Source organism: Coturnix japonica, chromosome 4, assembly GCF_001577835.2.
Source record: "Coturnix japonica isolate 7356 chromosome 4, Coturnix japonica 2.1, whole genome shotgun sequence".
Lineage (NCBI taxonomy): Eukaryota > Metazoa > Chordata > Aves > Galliformes > Phasianidae > Coturnix > Coturnix japonica.
The window spans coordinates 76,826,992-76,852,988 of NC_029519.1; the positions used below are offsets into that span (position 1 = coordinate 76,826,992).

Genomic DNA, 25,997 nt, shown 5'->3' on the forward strand with positions numbered 1-25,997 from the left:
GAGTATTTGTGAGCAGCAGCATATAAGTAGTTCGGAGAGTTGGTAACTGGAACTGGTTCTGCTGTAATGATCATTTTGCAGTAGAGAACACTGTGAAATCACACTCCCTTCCCTTTCATTCCCAGTCACAAATGCTGGTGACTAATAGCTAATGTATTTCCTCACTCAGGAAAGGTGAAATTCCTCCAGACGCATTTGTCAGTGCATCGTAATCCATGTCATCACTCAGTTTGTCTTTCCTCATCTGCTCTTTTCTCCCACTGGTGTCACAAACCTGACCAGATGTTGGCCATGGCTCTCCTCAATGTGTCAGACTGTGAGGTCTGAGAGCTGGCTGGTATTGCCACATGGGATATTTTGCCCCTGTAGCAGTCCTCCTAGGTCACCTGGTATATTTGTTCACCAGGAAGTAGAACAAAAGGCCCAGTCCTAGAAGTAGGCTGTGGATTAGAGATCCAGGAGGGAATAGAGGTTACCCACGTTCCCTATTATTGTGGCAAAGAAATGGTAAGTGCAAGCACCTCTTTCCATGGAAGTCTACAGGCAGGTTGTCATCGTTTCCATGGTATCAAGGACATTGAAATCCACTTTATAACACCAGTTTAGGTGCACATTCACTGCCCGGGGGCTGGGTGGAGTTCATTGGCATCTCTGAGATGCCATGCTCAAATCAGGTCATTGGCACAGAGACCCAGCTAACAGGCATGGTACAGGGAAGGAAGAAGGGAAGTGAGTCCAGCATGAGACCCAGACTGTTTTGGTGTGTCTGTGCACTACTTCTAGTTGGGCTGAAATGATGCATAGACTTTGCTAGAGCTTTATATAAATCTCTTAATTTCTAAAGTAGGCTCTTGTTGCTTTTTGCTTTCTTGCAATGCAGTGCATTCTGTGCATTCTTCCTGTAATGCAGATCAAGAAGTTCATTTCATATTTTGAACATCAGAGTTTACTTTCCCATGGAAGCATCTAAGTCTCATGAATATTCATAGCAGCTGTGTTTGTTTTTAAGGTAGCATTTCCCTGGAGGTGGGATGCTTTGGGCACTGTTCTGTCATTCTTTATATGCTGAGGAAGGTTTTCAGCCACTCGTGCACAGGACTTTTTACAATACAAGAGAGGAGGAAAACTGTCAGGTTTGTAGTTGACTGTAATTTTGAAAGGAACTGGCAAATTACAAGCATCCACCTCTGTATTCCTGTAAGGACAATGACTGAATGAATATGAATCCTCAGTTAAGGAGGAGTTCTGTCCCATTTAACAAGAAATGTAACAAGACAATGCTGGCCAGAAGTACACATGTGTGAATTATAAATGTTCAAAAGGAAACTGCCTGTCTCAAAACGTTTCAGTGTGTTGGCCCGGCTGCAATGAATGGAAAACGCAGCTTTAAGTGGGGAAGCTGTAGTAAGAGATTCCTCTGCCATGAATCCCCCTGGGTATTAGTGCTGCGAGGAGTGTAAAGAGGAACAGATGACAGAGTGTCACATGTGGAGATGAATGGAGTTAGAGTAAAAGTGATACACTAGCTATGAAAAAGAAAATGTGTATAGTTGTGTGACTGATTTCTTTATCTCTGAACATGCCAAAATTTGAGAATCATGGTGTTTGTGCTGGAAAATGGTTTAATTCATATTGAAAGGCAAACAATGACAACACACACAAGTACTGAAATAAAAGGTTGTGAGTATTTTAAGTTGGTGTCCCCAAAGAGAAGCTGACAGCCCCCATCAGACTGACAGGCTGCTTAATATTCCGAGCACATCTGGCACTAAGCACTGCAGAATAACTGTGCTGAGGTTAAATGATCAACACACAACCTCTCTTCCTGTGTTGTCTCAAGTTTATTGAAAGAGAATCTGAAAAGCAGAGGGAAATCTCTCTGGATGTAATTGGAAAGATAAGGGATTGCCCTGTGCTAATTTGACCCTTCTTCCCAGTATGCTCAGGTGTTACAAAAGAAAACTTGTTGACTTTCTTTTTTAAATGAGACGTGAGTATTATGGTGTGTCTGGTGAGTGATACTCTTGTCATGTCTTTATCTCATGTTTGTGTAACACTGATGTGAGTATGTGTGTAGTCTTCTAACCCGAAAAGAGTTTTTCTTCTCATTCTGCAAGATCTCCTTAGTTGGTGGGTATACTTTGCTCCCTTTCTCTGTGTTTCAGTGGTATTTCAAAGGGAAATGCACTCCTACCAAGGTATGCAGCATGGAGTCATGCCCAAAAAGCAGTTTCAAACACAGCTCTGAAGTAGTATGACAGTAAGGAAAGATAAACAGGGGAAAAGCTAAGGGTGGTGTAAATGCTGGCTGGTACTGTGCTCATCTTAACTAGGTGTCGTATAATGGACTGTATTTATATTTATTTATGATTTAGATAAATGGATTGAAAAATGTTAAAAGTCTCAAATGACTGGGTTTTTCCAGGCATCTTAATGCTGAAAGGATGTTACTAAAAGTGAGAGGAAATGCTTGTATAGAAAGAAGATTCCATGTGCTGGGAATGGTTCAGCATCAGATTAAACAAATGATCTTTCACTGCATCCATTTTTGAGGGTTAATTTTGTAGCTTTTAATTAAAGGCAGGTGGTCCAACATGGGTAAGAATAAGTCCTTGTTGGGCTGTGTTCACAAGGAGTGATGTTTTACCACAAACAGGCCCAGCAGGCAAGCCCTTATGTGACACAGATTATGGCAGATTACATGGCATCTTCTGTCACTCCATGTCTCTGTCTGCAAGAGGTGCAGACCTGCTTTGGTTCGTGCAAGGCTATGTGAAACAACCCAGACATAATGTTACTCATCTACACCAGGAATGCAAGTGGGAGGGGTGACCCTTCCTTTTTATCTTCTTCCTCTTGCTGTACAAAATGATAGTATCTGATACAAGTGCTGGCAGTGGAAAGGAGGAGGTTACCTTACGCCAGCAGCTTCACATCTGTTCTCATCATGTTTGTCTTGTTGCAGGGCGTGTTGGGCAAGCAGTAGCACTACGTGCCAAAGCCTTTGGCTTCAGTGTGATTTTTTATGACCCATACCTCTCAGATGGCATGGAGCGTGCTCTGGGACTGCAGCGGGTGAGCACTTTGCAGGACCTGCTGTTCCACAGTGACTGTGTTACCCTGCACTGCAACTTGAATGAACACAATCATCATCTTATTAACGACTTCACCATAAAGCAGGTAATCATCTCTTTGAGTGCCCTCTGCACAGGGGCTGTTGACTTACACTGTATATATCTTCATTATGTAAAGATACAGATTCTCATTTGAAAGGAATTTTTCACTTTTGCTGTTTTGAAATGAAATAGGTTTATAACTAATAGGAAAGTAGCTGATGCCTTACATATCATCGCTTTTCTTGTCAGTTTTCTTCAGTAACGTTGCACTTTTGGAAATAACCTGCTCTTCTACATGTTGCTCAGAGCTGATTAAGTTGTGTTTACACTCTTATTCTGTGTCTTCTGGTAGCTGCCTCCTGTGCCTGTACTCGCAGGTAGTTCTGCCTTTTCTTCTTGTCCCTTGGGTTTTGATCTTCAGCATCACCGAGGGATTGTGACTAAATGCCGCCCCCCAGTGTTCAGCGCTGAGGCTTGCAGGGTGCTTCTTGAGTGGATCTCATTGCCAGCATTGCATTCTTTGGGAAAATCATGCTTGTTTGAATGAAAACCTCTCCCTAAAGCTTTTAGACAATATGGAAATCACTTTGGAATTTAGGCGTGTAGTAACTAATTCAGTTGTAGGCTTTTCTATTAAACATTTTGCCTCAGTGTAGGTAACAGTAGGAAATAAAACACTGAGATTTTAGATTGTAGATAGCATACAGGAAGAAATTCTGACAGTGTTGTGATTGCTTCTGTATTTTTATGTTTCTTGTACGTGCTGTATTATCTACGTATTGGTTACAATGACAGGAGCATTCTTTTGCAGAAAAAATCCTGCTTCTTGTCTGAGAAATACTTTATACCTGTTGCTCTTGAGCTTCAGGTGAACCAAAACAATTAACACACTACACATCTGATGATATAATGTACGTCTTGATCAGAGAGTTGTGAGATTTTGCAGATCCATCCCGGTGTAAAACCTGGGGTTGGGGTTTAAAACTTAAAAATAATGGAATTCAGATTGCTAAGAGAACTGAGCTCACCTGTTCTGGCCATTCTCCTTTGTTGAGTGTGCAGACACAACATTTTTATATGGTCAGATGTCCAGAAATTTGAACCCAAATGAAACCACACTGAGTTCAGTGGGGCTATGTAGAGACTTAGCACAGTGGGGCTATGTTGAGACTTAGCAATGGTCACTCATACAGTGGCCTCCGAAGCTTTAACCAGTCTATCAGTCTGGGAGATTTTAAGCAGAGCTTAAATGGGCTGAGCTCTGGAGGGTGCTCAGTGTATTAACGAGAGAAGCAAACAGAACAGCTTAACAGTGAGTGATCCATGTGAAATGAATTGCATACAATAAAACCGGGACTGGAAAGGATATTGTAGGTATTTATCTCGATATCCTTTTATTTAGGAGCAAAGTGAAAGTGTTAAGTGTTACAAGGCAATTTTTGCTTTGGGTAAAAGTTTGGATGAAGCAGTCAGTTTTGTAGCAGCTGATGGGAAGGTTACCCATATCTGAAAACCAGAAAACCTTAATACCTCTGTTCATGATTGATCGCTTACATACACCAGATCTTCTGAATTTCAAGTGGCAAGAACAGAAGAGCATTTTCAGTCTGCCAGATGCTAGAGTTGCCCTAAAAAAATTCTAGATCCCATTGCATTCCTCTTTTGTTCAGCATTGCACATTTATGTGATAGCCAGTTTTTAAACAGTGTGGAGGCGTATGGTGAGTCCTCGTGAAGTCCCACCCTGAATCGTTTAGAATCTGATGTGAGAAGGTGATTCTGCAGTTGTGTGAATACACTTGTAAAGCAGCTGTGCAGGTTTAATGTAGGTGAATGCTAACAGCTGTAAGCGGTGCTGTGGCAGTCTTTCAAGCTTCCACCCGTTATATGGGGTCATCTCCAGCTGCATCCACCCTTGTAGTTCATCACGACTCACAGAATTATTCTCCATTAGAATGCGTTTATGTGTCTGTGTTCTGTTTGATTTGGGCTTGTCTTAGTACTAGCTTGAAAGTTTTGCAAATAATCTTGAAGGTAAAAAAAAAAAAAAGGTTTATTATGGACAGACAGAAGATGTTGGTAAGATTTGCTGAAAGTTTTCAAGTTCTTCAAAGGACGGATAAATGCACTGGGCTATACTTAAACATCAAATTGTCCCTTACGTTTGCAAGAACACAGAACTAGGAAGTCTATAAGCCCTCATAAGCCCACTTGACATGGCTGTGATTGCTGCCTGGGTGAGCCCTATTGTGCTAGTTCTAATCTACTTCTCTTGCATAGTGGAGATTCAGAGACTAGAAGTGTCCCTTAATTCCACAGTAAATGGACTTTGGTTTTGCTATACGGTCCAATAAATGTAAGCCCTTCAAATGGCCTGAGGCAGGGATGATTCAAGCTAGTGAGCTGGCCAGAAAACTGTTTTCTTTCTTACAACTTTACTGTAAGCATGTGAATTGTTGAATATAAATAATAATAATAATATAAAATAATAGTAATTCTTGTAGCTGACTTTCATCCAAACCTCCTTGTTGTTCATGCATTTGGCCCTTTGAATCACTTTCTGAGAGTGGATCCATTGTTGTAAGCTTTGTTTGTTGTGTAGGCTTCAAGTAGGCGACGTGGTGTCAAAATGTTGGGTTTTTCTTCTTATGGGGAGAGATGGAGCCAGTTTAAAACGGGTTTTTTATCACTGATCTTCACCATGGTTCCTGCTCTTCTCAAGCTTCATGCTTTGAAATGCTTCTGAGATCAGAAGCTGTGTTGGAGATGACTGATAAAAGATGAAGTATTAGGGTGGCTGGAAGCAGGATGTCAGTTTTTTTCTTTTCCTTACCATCTCTCTTATTTAAACTTCCACTTTGTTTTCATGTTGTGGATATACTGGGGTGTAAATACTCGTAGTTCTCCCCTCATAGTGTCATCTGCAATGCTAATCTGCACAATGCACAGCACAGTTTCTCTCCTAAGCACGCAGCATTCTCAACCAAATTCATTTTCATGCCTTTTAATTGAATAATGTAAGAATTCTTCAGACCTTTATCTGAAAAGCCTTACCAGGAGGAGAAAGCTGAAGTAACAACAGTAAATAAAACATAGGTCTACTGTGTTTTGGCAGCTAAAGGGAAATGTGTTTGAAAATCCAAAAGCATTGATTTCTTTTCTGAAAAATTCATGCAGGCTTTTATTTGTGTGAAAGTTTAAAACCACAAGGTATGAATTTGTTTAAGAATGTTCGGTAGTTTCTGTCTCATGCAATTTCACAGTGAAATGAAAAGGCATAAAATGATCTGTCAGTTTCATATGCACAGTCGTATCTTTTGATCATGTTACTGCACAATATGTGAAACAACGCCTCTGTGAAAAGACACTACTTAAAAGAAACAAAAGATTATTAAATGCTGTGAAATAGCATTTCATGTTAGAAGCATCACATTTTGTGGTACTTTCCAATGGAAAGGGAAGACAACTGTTACAGGTTAAATCAGCTGAATAGCCTTTGTTGTAATGGATGCTTCTTTTGAGTAAAAAAAAAATAATGCCACAACGATTTTATTTCATTTATTTTTATTTCATCATTCTTGTTTTTTAACTTTCCCTAGATGAGACAAGGGGCTTTCCTGGTCAACACAGCTCGAGGTGGGTTAGTAGACGAAAAAGCACTTGCACAGGCCCTGAAGGAAGGAAGGATACGAGGGGCAGCCTTAGATGTACATGAGTCAGAACCATTCAGGTGCTTTTCCTTTTCTTTTCTTTTTATTTTGTTCACTTTCTTATTTTTAAGTCGTAGTGCATGATACGATCAACAGCAACAAGTAAATGAGTTTTCCCTTCATTTGGTAGCCTAATACTCCTTAGTAAAGCAACATGAATCTGTGCAGCACTGGACTAATGCAAAAGTAGATGGAGCTTGTGTATGTGGTCGGAAGTGGGGAAAAAAAAGTTCATCCAAGACTTAATGCCTTTAGAAAAAAGAATTAAAAATCCAACATGTTTATTTAGTACAGTCAGAGACTGAAGTTCTAGTGCTGGGCATGGCTTTGTGTCATGACTTTGAGAGGAGTGTTGCTTCATCACTGACTGAACACTGGAGGCAACTAACGTCTGAACAGTCTTTCAGAAGGCAAAGGGTTGAGATTTGGTGGGAGAAACAACTGCTTTGATGCTGCTCTGGTGGAAAAGGCATAGTTTCTGTCCATAATCCCCCTGCAGGAAAGCCACAAACGTGCCCGATTACAAAAAATTAAAGATAAGGAAGGTGGTTAGAGTTCAGCTTTGGATTTGTTACCGTTTCTCTTCAGCACTAGAGAAGTAACTCTTCTGCCACGAGCAGAGCTCTAGCATTAGCCTTAGTTTTCTGAATGCCGCTGAGCATCTCCAGTGGTATAGGCCCAGGGTGGCACTGCTGTTGTGGTACCAGCACTGCTAATGAGAAACAAGCCTTGTTGTCCTGGAGTCTTGAGCCTGACTTATGAATTATGAGAAGACTGCAGTAACTTAGTGCTTGTATGTGACAAGCCTTTTCCACTTGCTCAGTCTGGGCAGGGAGAAGCATTAATTTTAACAGGAACCGTCCACACAGGTTTTTGAACAGGAACAGATTAAAGACTTGAGGGCATGTTGTGAAGAATGGAGAGAGGACAGACTCTCTTGTATCAGCTTGCAGGGGATACTGGAAGTTTTAAAAATGTAGTGATGGTATCCTTTTAGGTAGAATTTTAATATCTATTGAGACACAGTGCAATATCACAAATACATTTTATTTATACCCTGCATTCATTTACTTGTAAATGTAGACATTACAATGCAGTAGTGCTGTGCAAAGCTAAAATCTAAACAGCTCAAGGGACCTCCAGCTTATATATATTCTTCCCAGTTCAGATCTTGGATCTGCACAGGCAGACCTTTGCACCTATAGGAAGCCCCATTTACTGCATGGAGATACCATCTGCAGAGATTCAGTTGCAGGATTACAGCCACAATTTCCTTCAGCTTCAGTGCTGCATGTCTATCTGATCGCAGCGTGCAACTCTTTATTTGAGAGCTTTGCCAGATATTCTGTTGTTTATTAAACTGCTGATGAAATCTATAGTTCTATGAATTATTACCAACTCTGAAAGCACGTTTTTGTCTAAAATATGAGCTCTACTGGTGTTGCACTTGACTGGAGGATTATTAAAACTGAAAATAGGTAGGAGGAGCAAGCTCCCACTATTTTCAGTTTTCTTACTCTGTATTTGTGAAAGCATATTATGTAGATTCATTGCTTTCCTTGAAAATCGATCCGTCAAGTAAATTTCGTTCTTTCTGTGTAGTTTCTATGCAAAACAGGAAAGAAAAAGTAGTTTAAAATAATAGAAAAAAAAATAAATGAATCATCAAAAAGTTGGGGATGCTGATTGACAAGCTCATGTCGATAATCAATGTGCAAATAATCGTTATTTTTAATGACTAAGTGTCAGATAGACAGTGATTCTTGAGAGAGAAAGCTTTGTTAGCTAATGTAATAAAACTGTGATGGATGGACAGAGTGGCATCCTGAATTAATCTGGGTCTTGCTTAATGCATTTCTGCATGAATACTGGAACGACAGTGGCTGTAGTTAACAATAAGTGCATTGAACGGAAGCTAATGTTGCTACTAGTGCTACTTAAGTTCTACTCTTTGAGTCTATGAGATGTGATTAATACCATGAATAGTGTATTAAATTCAGTGATGGAGTTAAAAACAAGCCCAACAAGGAATACAAATGCAATTATTTTCTATTGTAGAATTTAGTAGAATGTATGTACAAATCCCTCTGGATCTCCCTATTCCCCCACCCCCAATTTGTTTTGTCATTTGATCTTGTTTTAAATCTTCATTTAGCTTTAGTCAGGGTCCCTTGAAGGATGCACCAAACCTGATCTGTACCCCACATGCAGCCTGGTACAGTGAACAAGCCTCAATTGAGATGCGGGAGGAAGCAGCGCGAGAGATCCGAAGGGCGATCACAGGTACTGACTCACCTTATTATCTCCTTTACTCTGTGTTTCCTTTTAACAGTCTTGAAAGATGCTGAAAAGAACCAAAGTTAGTCTTTGTTTACTGCTTCTAATATTTGGAACATGGGAACCAGTAAATACCAAGTGAGTCTATTCTCAGCACAAGCAGATCATGTTGGATCATCATTGCAATTACAAAGAGTAGGCAAGAAGTGAAAAAGTAGTGTTTTTTCCATATAACAGGAACATACTTCAGTGTGAAAAATCCCTTTTTCATTCCTGTTTCTTGTAAGTACCAGCCATGTGATGAATTTGGCTATAAACCATCCAGATATTGATGATATTGTAATATCATAGAATCGTTTGAGTTGGAAGGGACCCTTGAAGGCCATCTGGTCCAACTCCCCTGCAGTGAATAGGGACACCTACAACTCAGGTGCTCAGAGCCTCTTCCAGTCTGACCTTGAGTTTTGTTATATTTGTTAGTAGGTGCTCCTTTTTAGATGTTTCCCTTTTTAAAGCATTCCAGAGGAAGTCTGTCATTTTAAAGGGCAGTCTCTTTGTTGAATAACTACCATGTAATTGTGAACTAATTCACAGAAGAAAAAAATAGTTATGTCCTGAATATGCACTGCTAATAAATAAAATGAGAAGAGTAAGCCATTTGGCTTTAGTTTGAATCCCTTGTAGCCTGAAATAAAAGGCAGGATTTTCATGCTGGAAAATGATTCATTAAGCACTAATGTTCTCTCTTTAGTAGGACTTTGCTGTTTTCCCCTTGGCAATATAGGCTGAATGCTCTGCAGACATGGAGGGTTGTCTGTGTCACCTTGAGAGTGGTTCAGTGCCAGTGCGTTTCTCTGCTGTACAAAGAAGTGCTGGCAGTAGCCTGTCCTGTATCTTGTGTCTAGAGAGGCTTGATGACTCTGTTTCATTTATAGTCTGTGCAGAAAGGATTCTGTGGATGGTGATTAAAGGCACCTCTGAAACTCCTGACCCAAATTGCCCTGCATAGGCCTATTTATCCCTGAGAGGTAACCTAAAGAATCTGGTCATCCCTTTGCTGTAATTAGTCTTTGTACTTATAGTCCTAAAGTACTCAAACACTGCACTCATCAGGTTGTTGTATAACTTTAGATACTTCCAAAAAGCTTTGGGAAAGATTGCACAATCCAGCGTACCATACCTGCTTGGAGGATGATTGATGTGCAAATAAGCGTTAATGGGCTAAGATAGGAAAACTGAGCGGGAGTCAGCTACACAAAGATAGTTCTGTGTTAAACATGGTGCAGTAGCCCAGACATATGTGCCTGAGAAGGCTGGCCTGTGTTTTCTTAAAGTGTGTGATTGTGCTATTGGTGATCTAAATCCTTGATTTATAGTGAAGCTGTCATCACTTCTGTGTTTGAACATGGTTGGGTACTAAGATCAAACTAAGACCAACATTAGGGAGGTGAGAAAGACAATGAATTGCAGAGAAACAAGTACAGGAAGTGTGGGGTGAAGCTGAATATGTGAATAACATGAGGAAATACAATGGGGAAAGGGTGTCAAGAGAGAAACTGATTGGAAAAAGCTGTGCAGTAAATGATTGCACACTACATCTACCATCTGAAGATGCATGATAAAACCCATAACAGAGCATGTAACTTGTCTTATGCTGAACTAAGACTGACTGTATTCAAGTTTTAGCTTCTTGGGAAGCATGAATCTTAGGGATTATGGATTTATTGAGACTTTGTATATAAGAGACTATTAAAGGAAATAGTTTAAAATTATGCAGTGCTTTGGTAATGAAGTTCCTATCTAAAAATAATGGGAACAGCAAGGATCAAAAATTGAGCTAATAGTATGATATTATGTATTTCAAATACACAGAAGTTTATAGCTGTTTTTAACATAAGTAAATTGAGAGCACATACCGTATATTTTTAAATGTTTTTCTTCCTTTCTTTCATCCCAGGTCGTATTCCAGACAGTCTGAAAAACTGTGTTAACAAAGATCATTTGACTGCAGCTACACATTGGGCCAGCATGGATCCCGGAGTTGTTCATCCAGAGCTTAATGGTGCTGCATACAGGTAAGCATGATGCAGCTGTGAAAGAAATACTTGCTTAATACAGTGGTAAGTATTACAGGATAAACGAAGGGACCTTCTTATTAATAAATGAAGTGTTTTTGATCTAGGCTTCAGCTGTGTTGTTTTTGTAGTTGTTGCATTCAAGAGAACAGTATTGTTTTGTTAGCTGCTAAAATCAGACACACGGTGCTTGTTTTCTTTTCTTACCTTTTTTTTTTTTCGTGTGTGGTTAATAATATCTGAACAATAGACAATCTTTTGTATGTTCCACAGAAACAATTCTGGTCATCTCTAATAAGGGCAGTGGAAGTTGGTGTCCATTTGCTGAGGGTGATACGGCAGTTGGTAACAGAAAGACTTTTGATAATGAAGTATTGTTATGTGCTTTTGTGGCCTCCAGACACAAGAGTATAAATAATTCAATAGTGAATACAGTGGAATAGCCTGTAGTGTTTATGAAAACACGCTTAAAGCAGAGTTTTGTAAATTTCGTGTTTTAAGTTATGCCTTCCGAGCATTTGAGAGATTTGATCAATGCAATCTCAATCAACTGTGAAAAGCAGTTTTTAATAATTAATAGAAGGGCCATGTTTTTCCACACTGACTATTCCTCAGTTACTTTGGTTGCTTGATGGTCTTTCTCTGTCCATTTATCCCTATTATCCCTAGTAGCTGTCCCAGCAGCAGCAATTTTTTCCTAGTAGTAAGCTTCATGCAATCTTTATTTATAAAGAAGTCTGCAATTTTATTTTTGTCATTATCTTCCAGTATGGTATTTTCTCATAAGTAGGATAGAAGTGGCTGAGAAAGCTACAAACAGCTGCCCAAAGGCAGTGCCTTGAGGGATGGGACAGTTCAGTACTGCCATTACTTTTTTAAAACTCTTTCTCCTAATCTTTCTACTCTCGGTCTTTAAACATCTTTCTTCTTGTTGTCTGTCTTCAGGACTTTCTCTTACTTTTAAGGGGTTTAAGAATTCTTTTTGTATTATCCTGTCTGAGAACCCAGCTATGCAACACTGAGAAGTGTGGTATAGCTTTTAAGTCCACAGAGTTCTGGTAGTTTCTTCAGGAAGTGATGGAGAGATAACAGAGAGAAAATCATCATCCTCTGCTATAATCACCTTATCAGTAGCTGTAAGCACTTCAGAGGGAAAGAATAGCTTTGGTTTAATCAACACGCACATATGTCAGATCACATCAAGGTGTTTAATTTTGGATAAAGTACCCACAGCTCTAAATATCTGAAGAAAGCTGGGTTTATTTCCATTTGGTTTTGTATGAAATGTGTTCAAGCATGCAGCATTTGATTTCATTGCTTGAAATTTGGAGTACTTGGGGCACATCTGAATGCAGCTGGGGCTTAAAGGCAGGTGAACTGGGGGTAGTAACTCCAGCCATGTCATGGCAGTTAAGCAGCAGGTTGTGAATCCAAATAAAATGCAGTTGTTTGTTCTCTCCTGAGGAATCCCAAGACCAGCAGTAGCAGGCTGCGCAGTTAGCAATGGATTTTAACTTACAAGCGTTTGTGGAGATAATGATGTAGAAGATAAGGACCTTATGTATTTAATGTAAACAGGATAAGCACGAAACTAAATGCTTTTTTTAGGCATTGTTTCAGTCTTTTTTTGTTGTTGTTGTAGTTGTTTTCAATAAGGAAAATAATAAGTAAACTGTTACTTTACAATTGCTTTTAAATGCAAGTAGTTCTCACTTTGACAATTTAGAACAAGATGAGCTGTACAGCAAATACCTAGAGGCTTCTATTTGGAAGGCTGATAGAGTAGTCCTTGAATGTGAATGAAAGCAGTTGTTGTTTTGAGCAGTGTAAAATATGTGGAACTTGAAGCTCAAGCTTTGTGAAGAGATTGGTTTTAGTAGCAGCATTTGGCGGTGTTTAATTCCCAGCTTTATGAAAAAACTGCACTGAATGATCAGTTCCATCTTCTCTCTGCAATCCAAGATTGTCATCACATGGCGGAGTTCTGGAGTCTGTCACAGGCAGTGTAACGTTTCAGATGTGCTAATAACTGTAGCATGGTCATGTAATTGCATTAGAAGATAAGACCTGGGATAATAATTTATATGTTAAAAAATGCAAATAGCTCTTTCAGTAAACTAAAACTAGGAAGGCTATTTAATTCTGGATATATCATTTACTGGAATTTTGATAGAGGATTAAGCTCTTAAATTAATTCTAAGGAAACTCTCCGGAGAAGTAACAAGCATAGGAAAACCTTGGGAGTATATGGACAAGTGGGAACAAATTTCTCTGGCCTCCAGGTGGTGTAGTCTTTCACACCCTTGTTATCCATCCCAGGTAACAACCAGTGTTCTGTCTGTTGCATTCTTTCTTAGGATGACCCATCATCACTGTGCTGTATCAGGTAGCCATGCTGAGCTCATCTGGCAAAGTACTGTAAAAAGCTGTTCCCACAATGTTTCACTGTTGGGTTAAAAGGAAGGCAGTCAGCCTTTAGCCTTTAGTGCTTTAGCACTTGGCCTCTGTTATAAGTAGTACTGATTCTATGAATTTCAGACAAATAGTGTGGCAAGTTTGGAGCTAAAACAAATAACTGGCTTAAGAGGCATGAATTTGACTTCTTAAGAATGCCAATGTGAATGTGATAGCTCTTTTAGGGGACTGTTTGAAAGCTCTGATTACAAGATAAGTTCTAAGAAATAGATTTTCACCTAAGTCTGGGATTACTTAGTCTGGAGAAGAGGAGGCTCAGAGGAGCTCTGAGTAACTCCCTGAAGGGAGGTTGTGGTGAGATGGGGGTTGTCCCAGGTAAGAGCAGTAGGGTAAGAGAGAATGGCCTCAAGTTGCACCAGAGGAGGTTCAGGTTGGATATTAGGAAGAATTTCTTCTCAGAAGTGGTGTGGCATTGGATCAGGCTGCCCAGGGAGGTGGTGGAGTCTCCATCCCCGGGCATGCTTCAGGAAAGGGTAGATGTAGTACTGAGGGATGAGGTTTAGCGGACAGTATTGGTGGTAGGTGGATGATTGGACTAGATGATCTTAGAGGTCTTTCCCAACCTTAATGATTATATTATTCAAGCTACAACAGTAAAGTGTCTCCAAAGGTCACACTGATGGAAAGTCATAGGGGACGGGTACGTATGTATGTGCAGGTCTAGCCTGAGTTGCCTCTTACTGCAGTTTACTTTGTGAACGATGCTTGCTATTAAATCTTAAATCGTAAAGAAAAAACCCCCCTAGCAAGTCTTCTCCTTTGGGTAACACAGCATCTTTTGACAGGATCCACATATGGTATCTTATCTTCAGCTTAACCCACTGTGTTTCTCTCCGGTCTGAAAATAAAATAAACACCTCCGTACCTTTTTGAGGAGGCAAGGTGGGCTTTGCTTTCAGCCACCACTTGGTTGTAACATATGTTCTCATTTTCTTTTCTCAGCAGGTATCCCCCAGGTGTTGTAAGTGTGGCTCCCACTGGCATACCTACAGCAGTAGAAGGAATTGTCCCCAACCCTATGTCTTTATCACACGGCCTCCCTGCTGTAGCCCACCCGCCCCATGCTCCTTCTCCCGGCCAAACTGTCAAACCAGAAGCTGATAGAGACCACCCAAGCGACCAATTGTAGCCTACGAAAACAGCATTCCCAACATCAGAGATTTCAACTTCAGCGTATGGAAAAGAAAACAACAAAACAAACACAAAACCCTGGATTTTGATTAAGGCAAAACCATGAACTTAAAGGAGGAGACGATTATTGGTTTAGAAACTGGTCCAATATACAGTATAAAAGGAAAAGGTGGGAGACAAAAAGAAGATTTGGAAACATTTTTTCCTCCGTATAAATTGTAGTTTGTCCCTGTCCAGTGAACTGATTCACTGTTTCTGTGTCCTATGGGTTCTTTGTTAAGCAAGAGAAGTTAGTAGTTAATTATATCATGAATGTACTTGTCTGTGTACAGTTTTTAGAACATTAAAAAGGGTTTGTTTGCTTAGCTGTCAACAAGGAAAAAAAACGTAAGGGAGGCATTCAGCAAACCAATTTTGAGATTAAAAATCCTTTCTTTTATATTTTAAAAACATGCCCCAAAATGAGGCAGTTGGCAAACTTCTCAGGACAATGAATTTTTCCCATTTTTCTTTCTACGCCACACAGTGCATTGTTTTTTCTACCTGCTTGTCTTATTTTTTAGAATAATTTAGTAAACGAAAGAAAAACCGTTCCTTCTGATTTTGGCATGAATTCCCTTATTTCAAAATGAAGACAACCTTGCAAAGAGATTTTGAGGAAAAAAAAAAAAAGGTTTTGTATAAATGAGCATTGTGCTTTTTGTCACCAGTTAAAGTATATATTATTGGTGGTATGCGGAAAAGGCACTAGACTACTGAAAAGTAGCAGCATTTCATTGCCTACATTGATTCCTTCCTGGTAATGTGGTAGGCTAGCAATATTTTTTGGTTAAAATCATGTTTGTGACTGTAACCATTTGTATGAATTATTTTAAAGAAATAAAAACCCCAGACAAATACCATATGTGTAAAAAATTTTTATTTCTAGTAACAGTTTATTCAACTTTTATTAGGTTTCTTAGCTGTAATTTTTAAACAGATGCTGTCAAGTATTTCATTTCTAGCTTTACTTTGCTCTCTGTTGTTTGTAATACCGTCTTGGAAGCTTGAAAAATAAAAGAGAAAAAATTTCTTTCCATGCCATTTTTCCCTTTACATTTCGTAAATGTTGATCTTCTTTCCTGTGTTTCTAATGGAGTTTGAAATTAAGATGGATTTTGATTTGTACATCGGCATCATCAGCTACAATATGGTAACAGCGTTTATGCCACCGCTGTGGGCAGAGCAGAGCAGGTACAACAGCACCACGGTAATAATAATAATAATAATAAACGTCTTTTGCCGAAGTCCAACATGAGAAGTGTGCATTGTTTTCTTTATTTTGTGATGCTGGAAGCCACAGCAGCAGGACGTGATGGTGGTGTTTGCTGTGTGGAAGGAGCTGGTTTCACAGGCGGTGTTTTTCAGGCAGGTTTTCAGGTGGAAGCTGCCTTGGCCTTATTGCACACCTCTTTGAGATGGCCTTTATCGCTGTGTGGTGTAAAGTGCAAATGGAGCTGCTGCACGAGGCAAGTACTGAACAGAGAGATGTGAACCTGGAAACAGACCTCGTATGATGTCTCTTATCTGTCAGTTCATTGATCTGAACTAGTAGCTGCCCATCTGGCTCTTGCTGAGCTGTTGTTATGGGATGCAGTCTCCTGCAGTTGAAGTGCATTGTCGCATTTTGTTGGTAATTCACGTCTTTAGGATGACTCTTTGCAGGACCGAAGAAGCTTCTTTGAATATATGTATAACTAAGGCTTAACATCTGGCTGCCAAGGATTGCTGACTGTTTAATTCGTTAGCAAAGGAAGCAGATTTCTGGAGGAAAATGGAGAGGGTTGTTTTCTTCCTCCAGGATCAGTTGAGACGCAGCTTATATAAGTAAGCTTTGTTTCCAGTGAATCAATAAATGAAAAAATGAATGGTAAGGCATCGCTATTTACTGCGTGTAGCTCTGAAGTGTTCTGTGCAGCGCTGGGGTCAGCATCCATGCTTGCTCAGGCAGAGCGTTTCTTAGTATTTGAGGCTGAAATACCGCAGTGATGGGTGTAAATAGGGCTCTGCTGCCGTGGTGATGCATATCCAATAGTTCTGTGCTAGTACTCGAGATATATTTGTCAGTCTTATTGCTGGAGGGTAATCCAGTTTCCTGCTTTTATTGGAGCAGAAGGGAAAAGTCATCCAGGCAGTGACAAGACCGATGTGTGCTGACTTCTGGGTTATCATCTGAGAAGCTTTAGAGCAAATAGAGGATTTGAAGGTAAAGAATAAAAATAATGGAGTAAATGATTAATTGGAAAAGCGTTTCTGTAATAAACAGAGGCTGTTCTCTCATCCCAACCTCAGATATTTTACAGCTGATTTTGCTAGATGGTAGAAACGTGATTTCCTCCATCTGGCAATGTATGTGCTGGAGAGAATTTGTGCAGTAGTCAGTGGGAAGTGAATAGGCAATAGCAGGGGGAGATGGCCTGAGGTGGATTTGGAAGGTGAAATGAAGGGTGACGAGGGAGGTGATTGAAGGCACTCTGATTTTTGGCATTGCCTGCATTGAGGATCATGGCCAAGAGGCACATTGAGGCTCTGGGGACTGCACAAGAGCTGGGTGCTGTCAGTAGTGGGAAGACGCCAGCTGTACAAATGCACTCGGAACAAAGACTCGTCAGGAGTTAGAAGCTATTTCCCATGGTGGGGCTGATTCATTGCTGCTGTGGGGCAGCCATGGGGGAAAAAAAGCCATGAGGGATCACAGATGCATCAGGTGAATTATTTTTGGTAGCAGTAGAGCAGATCAGTGATGCTATAGAGGACCTGTAGCATTGGTACGCAGTTTTGCCTGTGCACTTACAAAGGGATGAGCTCTGGCTGAAGTTGTAGCAGAGTCCAAATGGCTGATGGGGTGGGGGCTAATCGGGTTAGAAGCAGTTGGGGGTAACTTGGCTTTTTGTAGATTAAAGCAGAGGCTCGGTAGGGAAAATGACCCACTCACTTCTTACCTTGGACCAAAGAGTTTTCTCCTGTTAATGGATGCTTGGATAAGGTCCCTTGTCCTGCTTGGTGTAGAGGGCAGCACTGCCAGTCTTTATTTACTTCAATGTTTCTGCCTTTTGTGAGTTGGAGAGGAAAAAGCCAACAACCAAAAATCAAACACCAGGGAAAAAAAACTGGGAAAAACCAGGGAAAATGGAGTCATTGGATTTAAAGGCAGAGAATAATCCTGGATCATTTGTCTGACAACTCTGTTAAGCCATTAAACGTCTTCTTCATTAAGCCCAGTTTAAGTAGTGAATTAAACCTTTTGGAACGATTTCTTCTCTCTTTAATTAAAATGTCAAGTGATTTGAGGTTTCTTTTTGCTGTTTCCTTTGATAGTTTGCTGAAATACAAAATAACCCTCGCTGCAATTTTTTAAGCCGCTTTATTTAATTTGGCTTTCCCTGCCTCTGAATTCCAGTTATTGTTTCATGTTGAACACGAGGTCGTGTGGGCTGACCTGTGTTAGGGAGCATGTTCTATTGTAGCCAATCCTCCTTTATACTGAGGTCAGTGAGACATCTTCCAGGAAGACCAAGCTGTATTATTCATCTGTTTACTTTTCCAGTTTCTGTCATTCCCAGATACACAATGTTGTACATCGTTTCCTTTGTGGCCCTCTATTTTTGTCATTTAGAATGGCGTAGTTCTTAGTTCAATGTGGTTATTTTCTGTGGATGGAGTGGCAGGATTTTCTGTCTCTGAGGCTGCTGGCTCTTCTCGCCTCTGTTGGCTTTCAGCTTTCCTTGGGGAATTTATCCCTGTGAAGTCACAAAGTGCTTGAAGAACTTTCATTGCCCTCCCAGTCTGCAAACTGCATTGGCCGCAGTAGAGCTGAGCGCCTCAATAGTGGTGGAAGCTCCAAGTTGTGCATTGCCCAAGGGTTTAAAGCCTGAAGTCTTTCTTATCATCTCTCAGATGTGCTCTGTGTATCTGCCTCTTACAGAATGTGGCCTGTTTACGTTCTGGGAACACAGAATGTATTTGTGGAATTCTTCCCTGTTCTAGAGAAAGATGGCCTTTGGTCTGTTAAACTTTTTCTCTTCTGTAAGTTCCAGCTCAAATCAGACCTTTTTTATCTCTCTCCTGCATTGACTGCCATATACAATACCTCTCCAAACCCAGTATTCTTTCTATCTACTTTTGAGATTGGGATGGCTGCGGGTATTACTTTATGCATTTCCTCATCTGGAGTTTCCATTTCCTGTTCATTTATGGCTGTTCAGGTCCAATCTCAGCACTTTAGTTTTATTTCTTGCCTTCACGTTTCTGCTGAGGATTTTAACAGAGCTTTTTCTCATAGCAGCATTGTTTGTTTTAGGATGGGGAGTTGTGTTGCTGTATGCCAAGGCCACCATAACAGGCTGAAATGTGTCCTTGGGGTGACGAGAGACATTTTTGAGGTGATGAACCTCATTCTCTCAGCACGACAACCCACTGAAGACATCTGCAGTCTCTGACTACATCTGTATTGCCCTCTTTCATGTGCTGCCTGAATCTGATAAGCTCTGCCAGGTGGGAGCGCTGACTCTGCTCAAGGAATAAAGTAAGAAAGCGTTTTTAAGAATGCATTTAAATGAATATATACTTAACTGCAAAGGCTTAAAATAATCCAAAGGAATAAGATCATTAGATTGTCCCCAGAGCCTTTTTAATGTGTTAAAAGCAGAAGTAGTCATTTATGATAATGAGATTATTTCGTTGTGTGTTCAGTGAAATTGGACACCTTATATAGGTTGGGAAAATGGGATGGAGCTGTTTGTGGACAAACCCTAGGAGTAAAGACAGCAAATTAACATCCCAAATTTGATCTTCTGAGCTGCGTGTTTCCAAATCCCTCCCTTTCTATTCAGGAAGTCCCACCCACTGCCATTGGTTGAGTTCCCAAGCCAGGTGCCTCCAGCACAGCTGCCAACTTTACAGCATTTTCCCTTCTCCAGAAGGGAGCAAGGAGCAGGGTTGGCACTTCAGCACCTCTAAAAGCATCACAGGAAATCATTGTTGCTATCAGTAGAATTTTGGTTGAGCCCTGATTTAAAGGTCAATTCTTGCTGTATTTCAGTGCTCTTAAAGTACAAGAGAGAAAATAATATATTACACCTAGTATTTTCTGGTAACATCTTTGCTATTATTAGTAGTTTTTGTATTACAATCTCTATTCGTGTGGACTTCAAGGGATTTCCCAGTTCTTTTTCGTACAGGATTTGGTCAACTTGGTGTTTAATTTCTTGTGTTTTATAGGTCTGCTACATGTGAAATAAGTTCATGATGTTCTGGAGTTACAACGATGCATTTATCTTTAAAGGACAGTAATCCATCATTAGCTGCAAGGCCATGACTTTCCATTCCAAGCACAAAGTTGAGAGGCCTGTCCTTTGAAATGGCTTGTTGAAATTGCAGATTTCCAAGAATTCCTGTTCTGAACAACTGTGTTTTTTTCTCTTCCTCCCACAGACCAGCTATTGCAATCACAGGATACAGCTTTTGTGTTGTGAGACATGCAGGTAAGAGATGAAAAAATCTCTTCTATGAGTCAAAGCTTGTTTTCAGCCTTTGCAAATTCTAAGTATAGAGGCACTGTTTTGCATCATGTAACTAGGAGCTAGATCCTGTTTTCCAGAGAAAATAGAATCCTAAGCCTGTTGAAAGAGCATTATTCAATAGGGACCTCTTTCATTGCTGCACACCAGGTTGGATGAGCCCTGGGCAGCCTGAGCTGGTGAAGGGCACCCAGCCCACAGCAGGGGATTGGAACTGGGTGGGCTTTAAATTCCCCTCAAACCCAAACCATTCTGATTCTGTGACCCTCATTATATATGTTGTGTGGGGTCAAATCCTGCCGGCAGCCCTTCAGCAGCAGCATTTGCTGTTATATCTCAGAGCTGGAAAAGCATTGAGAATCAGGCACCCCAATGAGGCAGGGAATAGAGGGGTGTCAGCTCCTCTGGTAATTGCAGCCCAGGCTGCAGTTAATCTTTTAGAATTAGAGGGCTCAAAGACCTCACACCTGTTCAGTGTAGAGGCTCTACAAATGCTTTTTTGTCTTTATGAATATGTAAATAAATATTTGGAAGTAGTTCCTGCTACAAATGTTTTCCAACGGAGGCAGGTTAGAAAGCAGAAGGGCAGCAGAGGCACACTTGGTGCATGTCAAAGCCAATGCATGCATTACGCTGTTTGTTACTCTGATAGTCAGTGGTTTTTTGGGTGCTTTTTTCCTGCTGGAGATGTCTCAAGTTACAGTTTTCCTTCCTGAGCTTTTGCCTTTATTTTTATTATTATTTCTCAATAGCCTTGAGGGGCCCTCACAGGGAAGTTTCCAGTTCTTTCTCTCTATGATGACAGCAGTGCACTTGGCTGGCTCTGCTCAGACAGCTCTCATGCATCCAAGCCTGTCCTGCCCTCCCTGTCCTATTCCCTATCAATGCTACTTGAGGCTGTGCTTGTTGTTTCAGGATCACAGCATTTGTGCTCATGCTGCCCTGAGCTTTCATAAAATACCTGAAGTCTGGATTTTGATAGCGTTTGGTTACATCACTTCATAATCTTGGTGCTGGTGTTCTGATGTCTGCCTTTATCGTTCCGTTTTTAGCTCTTGTGGCCTTGAGGAATTCTCAGCTGTATGATGGATCTGGGGAAGGTGAGTTGTGAGTCTCCCATGGTCTGGAAGCAAGAGACGTCATGGTAATGGTAGGTAGGAGGCAGCTGGTGGTCTGAAAAGTGCTTCTGGTCCCTACCCTGACAATAGGCAACTGTAGCATTACTCAGTGCATGATAATATAAGATAGATATCCCCAGGCCTTCCTCGTGCCAGGACAGTTTTCAGCTGTAAAACTGACTTCCTGGGATGCCCTTTGGTTTTGCAGTACCTTGCTATGAGGCAAAAGCAAAAATAGAACCTACCCATGAAGTAACAACACATTGTCTAAAAACATTAAATATATAAAAGTGGTACCAAAATCACAACAAACTGACTACAGGTATTCTTCCTGGATAGACATGGGAGACACGTAGAGCAATGCAATATAACCTGGTGGTCCCAATTTACAGCAAGGGGAATGTATTTGTTATTTATAACAGGTTAATCAATGATTAACAGACATTACAATTAATGGTTAATTGATTGTTTTAGACTTAGTTCACACATGGCTGGCAGCAATCAGTAACACTGCATTCACGCTGTAATGTATTTATGGCAGTTATTAATCACGCAGCAGTGTCTTTTAAATGCTCCCATTTTATTAGGTGTGACTGAGTTTTCAATGGCACGTCAGCAAACGTGAGCTCTGCCTTCGGGTTAGAGAAAGGAAAGCAATAACAAACCAGGGCGTTTGGGCCTTGCTTTCTTCAGTGTCAGAAGACCAAAAGCTGCTTAAATGGGAGGCGCTGCCACATGATGAGAGCAAATTTAACAACAATGTGCCAGTTATGGATGAAGCACACTTAAGGAGTTTTATAATTACAAATATTTGTACTGTTAAGCGAATTGCATTAAATTATTTGTTGTTGTTGCTTTATTTCCCTGGAGGACTCTCATGGAGTGCAAGCTTTGTTACACTGATAAATGTGCCTGAAAGCTTTATAATGTAGTGATGCATTGTGATGATAAATAGGTCTGGTTAAGTAGTAAAGATCAAACACACAATTAAGCATCTTGCTGAGCAAGGGAAAACAATAGTGAAATCAGTAAAGATGAATACAAATGGTTGTATTGAACCAAGCGAAAGATATTTTCTTATGCCAAAAAAAATGAGGAAATCTGGCCGGATCCTTGCATAAACAGACTTATAAAGTCCTGAAATGTGTAAGTTATCTTTAAATGTTCAGCTTCCACAGCCAAGGACAGGGCTTCCTCTGACCACGCAGAGTAATAGGGATATGCAATGAAATGGGGGCAAAGCAGATTGGAGCAGCTCAGAGAAGGGCACCATGGGCAGAGCTCGCAGGTCTCACGCAGTGGTGAGGCGAACGAAAACACATTGCACTTGACAGAAATATTAGAGCTGAATATTGGCAGCACCTGCTTCCATTGTCCCCAGATTTCCTTCCCTAGAACCTTTCCCAGCAGGGAGGCTGGATCACAGTTGGCACAGTCACAGAGGCTTCACGTGTCTCATTGCCATTTGCTCTTCCAAACGTCAGGAGAAACTGTGTCTCAAAAGGAGGATGCTGGAAGGGGGAAATATTGCATAAAGACACTGAGAGGGACTTTCATTTAGAACTCAGCGCAGAACCAGTGTGATCTGCTTGCAGGTTACCCACGTCCTTTCCAAATCTGAAGGGTGTTTAAGTGGATTTCTTTTGCGGGGTACCCATGGCCAAGTCAGAACAGGAGGAATTTCATAGCTCATTGTACAGATGTTATGGCGAAATAACTCCTGGAGGATTTGGAATTAGGCAGGAAGGAGCAGCCAGAAGAAACAGCTAATTCTCCTGGATTGACTTAATGTGAGCTCTTACCCTACACAGTGCTTTGCCCACCTGGAATTGCATAAGTGGTTTACTTTCCTTTGCAGTATCTGGGTATTAGAAATGCTCAGGGGAGTGATCAAATCCTGCTTCACAGATGCCAACAGCCAAACAAACCCCTTAAGCTGTGTGCACACTGGCCAATTGTTGTGTAAACCCCACCGGTGCTCACTGAGCTCTGCTATCCCACCAGCACCATCCTAGGAGACAAAACCCATCCGCTCATGGCTGAGAATGTGTTTGTATGTACAACATGGTATGTCCCAGCCAGCAAACCTGTTATTTCTCTGCCAGCTACCCAAAGTTCTGCACAGCCTCCAGCTTGCTGGCCTTATTTAATGAGAAGCAGGGGAGCTGTAAATACACCCAACCTCTGGAGTTTAAGGGGAAAAAGGAATGGCCAGAGCAGTCAGTGTACCCCCTGCATTTGGCTTCTTGCACCCTCAGCTGCAGGTGTTGTTCATCACAAAGAGCCCTGCAAGAGTTTGCAGGAGATATGCATTAAATTGAGCTGTTTTTATCTTTGTAAGAAAACTTGTTTCTACTCCAGGAGCTTTGTGTCACTCTGCAACAACACTGCTGCTCAGACATCCAAACAGATCCATAGAATTGTTTGAGTTGGAAGAGATACATCCCTTCCAACCCATCCAGTTCAACTGCCCTGCAATGAACAGGGACACCTACAGTACCATCAGGTGCTAAGAGCCCCATCCAGCCTGACCTTGAGTGTCTCTGGGGATGGGGCTGCCTCTACAGACCTGTTGTCCTCACTGTGTTCCTGCAGTCCAGGGTTGTGCCTGTTTGGCATCAACTTGGAAGTGGCTGCAGAGAGAAGTCCAGCCCTTCTGCCATTGTATTTGGTTTAACCGTGTCAAGCTGGTTCACCACCCCTCCACCACAAATGTAGTTTATTCCCCCTTGTGAACAGTGCCTCTGCCCAACCTGGAGAGCACATGGGAGAGGTCTGGAGTGGTTGCAGAGTGGTGGGGATGACCCTCTTCAATGGAAAGTGGCCGTCAAAGGATTTTGCGCCTGTCAGTTTGTGCCGTTTCTTGGTCAGGGAATTTGCAGCCCAAAGGTTGTTTTGGATCCCTGCCTGCTCCCAGAAGCTCTGCGTGCTCAAAACAATTTCAACTCTGTGTTAAGACCATAATTGTAATCAAATCTCACGCTCTGCTGCCTCAGCCAGTCCTCTCCGTGGAGCAGATGGGAAGGGGGCTCTAGCCAGCAAGGGCTTTCCCTCCCACCCATGCACACAACTGGCCCAATATGTGCTAAGAGTTATTCTTTGTCTTTCCCACTGGCTCCTCTCTGCTTCTTCCCAGGTGTCAGTGTCTGGCTGCAGCTGGAAAATGGTGGGCAGGGAGTTGAAGTGTGGGGAGGGAGGAGATTTTTTTTCTCTTCTGCCTTCCATTGGTCACGCATTTAACACTGCGGGGAAAGCCTGGATGAGAGCAGACACACACATTTATTGCTGTCTCTTGATCTGCAGGACCAGATCTGAGCCTTGCTTGAAGGGTGAGTTGGTTACACTGGGTGGTTCTCAACCCTGTGACAACCCACCCACATGAGGTGGTAGAAGAGCAGCTACTAACTTGTGAGCCTGTAACGTGGCAGGTGTGGCCGTGAATGTGTGTGGAAGTTGCTGCTGGTGTTGATGGTGTTGACAGTGATGTGCTGGAGTCACTAATGATGGATGGTCCCTTGGTGCCTCCTTGTGTCATCTCCTTGCATCACCTCTATCAAAAAAGCAGAATGGCACCTGCTGGACTTTCACATCCCACTGAGATATTCTCTTGAAGAGCAGTGCCAGGGGTTTGATGTCTTATTTTCAGCAATGGCTGCTATGTCTCATTAGTAGAGTTGTTCTTCTATGTTTTTTTTTTTCCCATTTTGGCTTATTAGAACAGGAAATTACGTTATTCAGATTGAATATTAGGGGAAAAAAAATGTGGAAAAAGAAGTGGTAATGCATTGGAACAGGCTGCCCAGGCAGGTGGTGGAGTCACTGTCCAGGGAGGTGGATGAGTGGAGATGCAATGCTGAGGGCCGTGGTTAGGGGGAGTGGAGGGGATGGGTTGGGATTGGACTGGATGATCTTAGAGGACTTTTCCAACCTTAATGATTCTATCATTCTATGAAATGTACTCTGGAATACATGTTGAGTGTTCTGATTTCACTTCTCTTTCATACTGCATTCTTAATATCCTATCTCACCCCCTTTCTTTTTAAGGCCACTGAGGCTGGTTGTGTCTTTCTGCATTACACTGGTTGCAGAGTTTGTTTCTGAATCCAATTGGAACTGGGTGACTGAGATTAATGAGATATTTGTTCTCTTGAAGGTGATGGCTGTTTATTGCTAATTTTAAAAGAAAAAGAGAGAGAACACGAGCTGCAGACTCTTTTTCTAGATTTAGGGACCTTCAGGACTGAAATCAGTCCCTCCAATATTAAGATGCTGCCTTCAGTCTGGATCCTTTTCATATTCACATGACTGAGTGATGTGCCAAAGCACCTCAGGGGGGTGTTTGAGAAATCTGCTGTGCTTGCAGGAAGGGGGCAGGCAGCACCCACATGACTGCAGAGAACTGCACTTAATCCGTGAATCAAAGGCCTTGGTTTGGCAGAGCATCTACAGAGCATGCAGGGCCCTCAGCTCTGAGCTCCCTTTGTACAGAACCAAGCCATGAAAATGAGCTCTTCACTCCCACTTCTTTTGATGTAGCT

At 41.4% G+C, this 25,997-nt stretch overlaps 1 protein-coding gene across 6 annotated transcripts in view; it reads left to right on the forward strand.

The window, feature by feature from the left end:
* Window positions 1–16,077, forward strand: part of CTBP1 (C-terminal binding protein 1) — a 195,851-nt gene extending 179,774 nt beyond the window's left edge. For 4 of the 6 annotated variants that reach the window (XM_015862566.1, XM_032444521.1, XM_015862570.2 and 1 more), the window contains exons 5-9: window positions 2,966–3,180; window positions 6,715–6,845; window positions 8,981–9,108; window positions 11,060–11,177; window positions 14,595–16,077. In XM_015862566.1, coding sequence (XP_015718052.1) covers window positions 2,966–3,180; window positions 6,715–6,845; window positions 8,981–9,108; window positions 11,060–11,177; window positions 14,595–14,781 — 779 coding nt within the window. In that variant the 3' untranslated portion in view covers window positions 14,782–16,077. The remainder of the gene's footprint in view (window positions 1–2,965; window positions 3,181–6,714; window positions 6,846–8,980; window positions 9,109–11,059; window positions 11,178–14,594) is intronic. The other 2 variants (XM_015862567.2, XM_015862569.2) reach the window with 1 other exon arrangement.
* The last annotated feature ends 9,920 nt before the right edge of the window (window positions 16,078–25,997 follow it).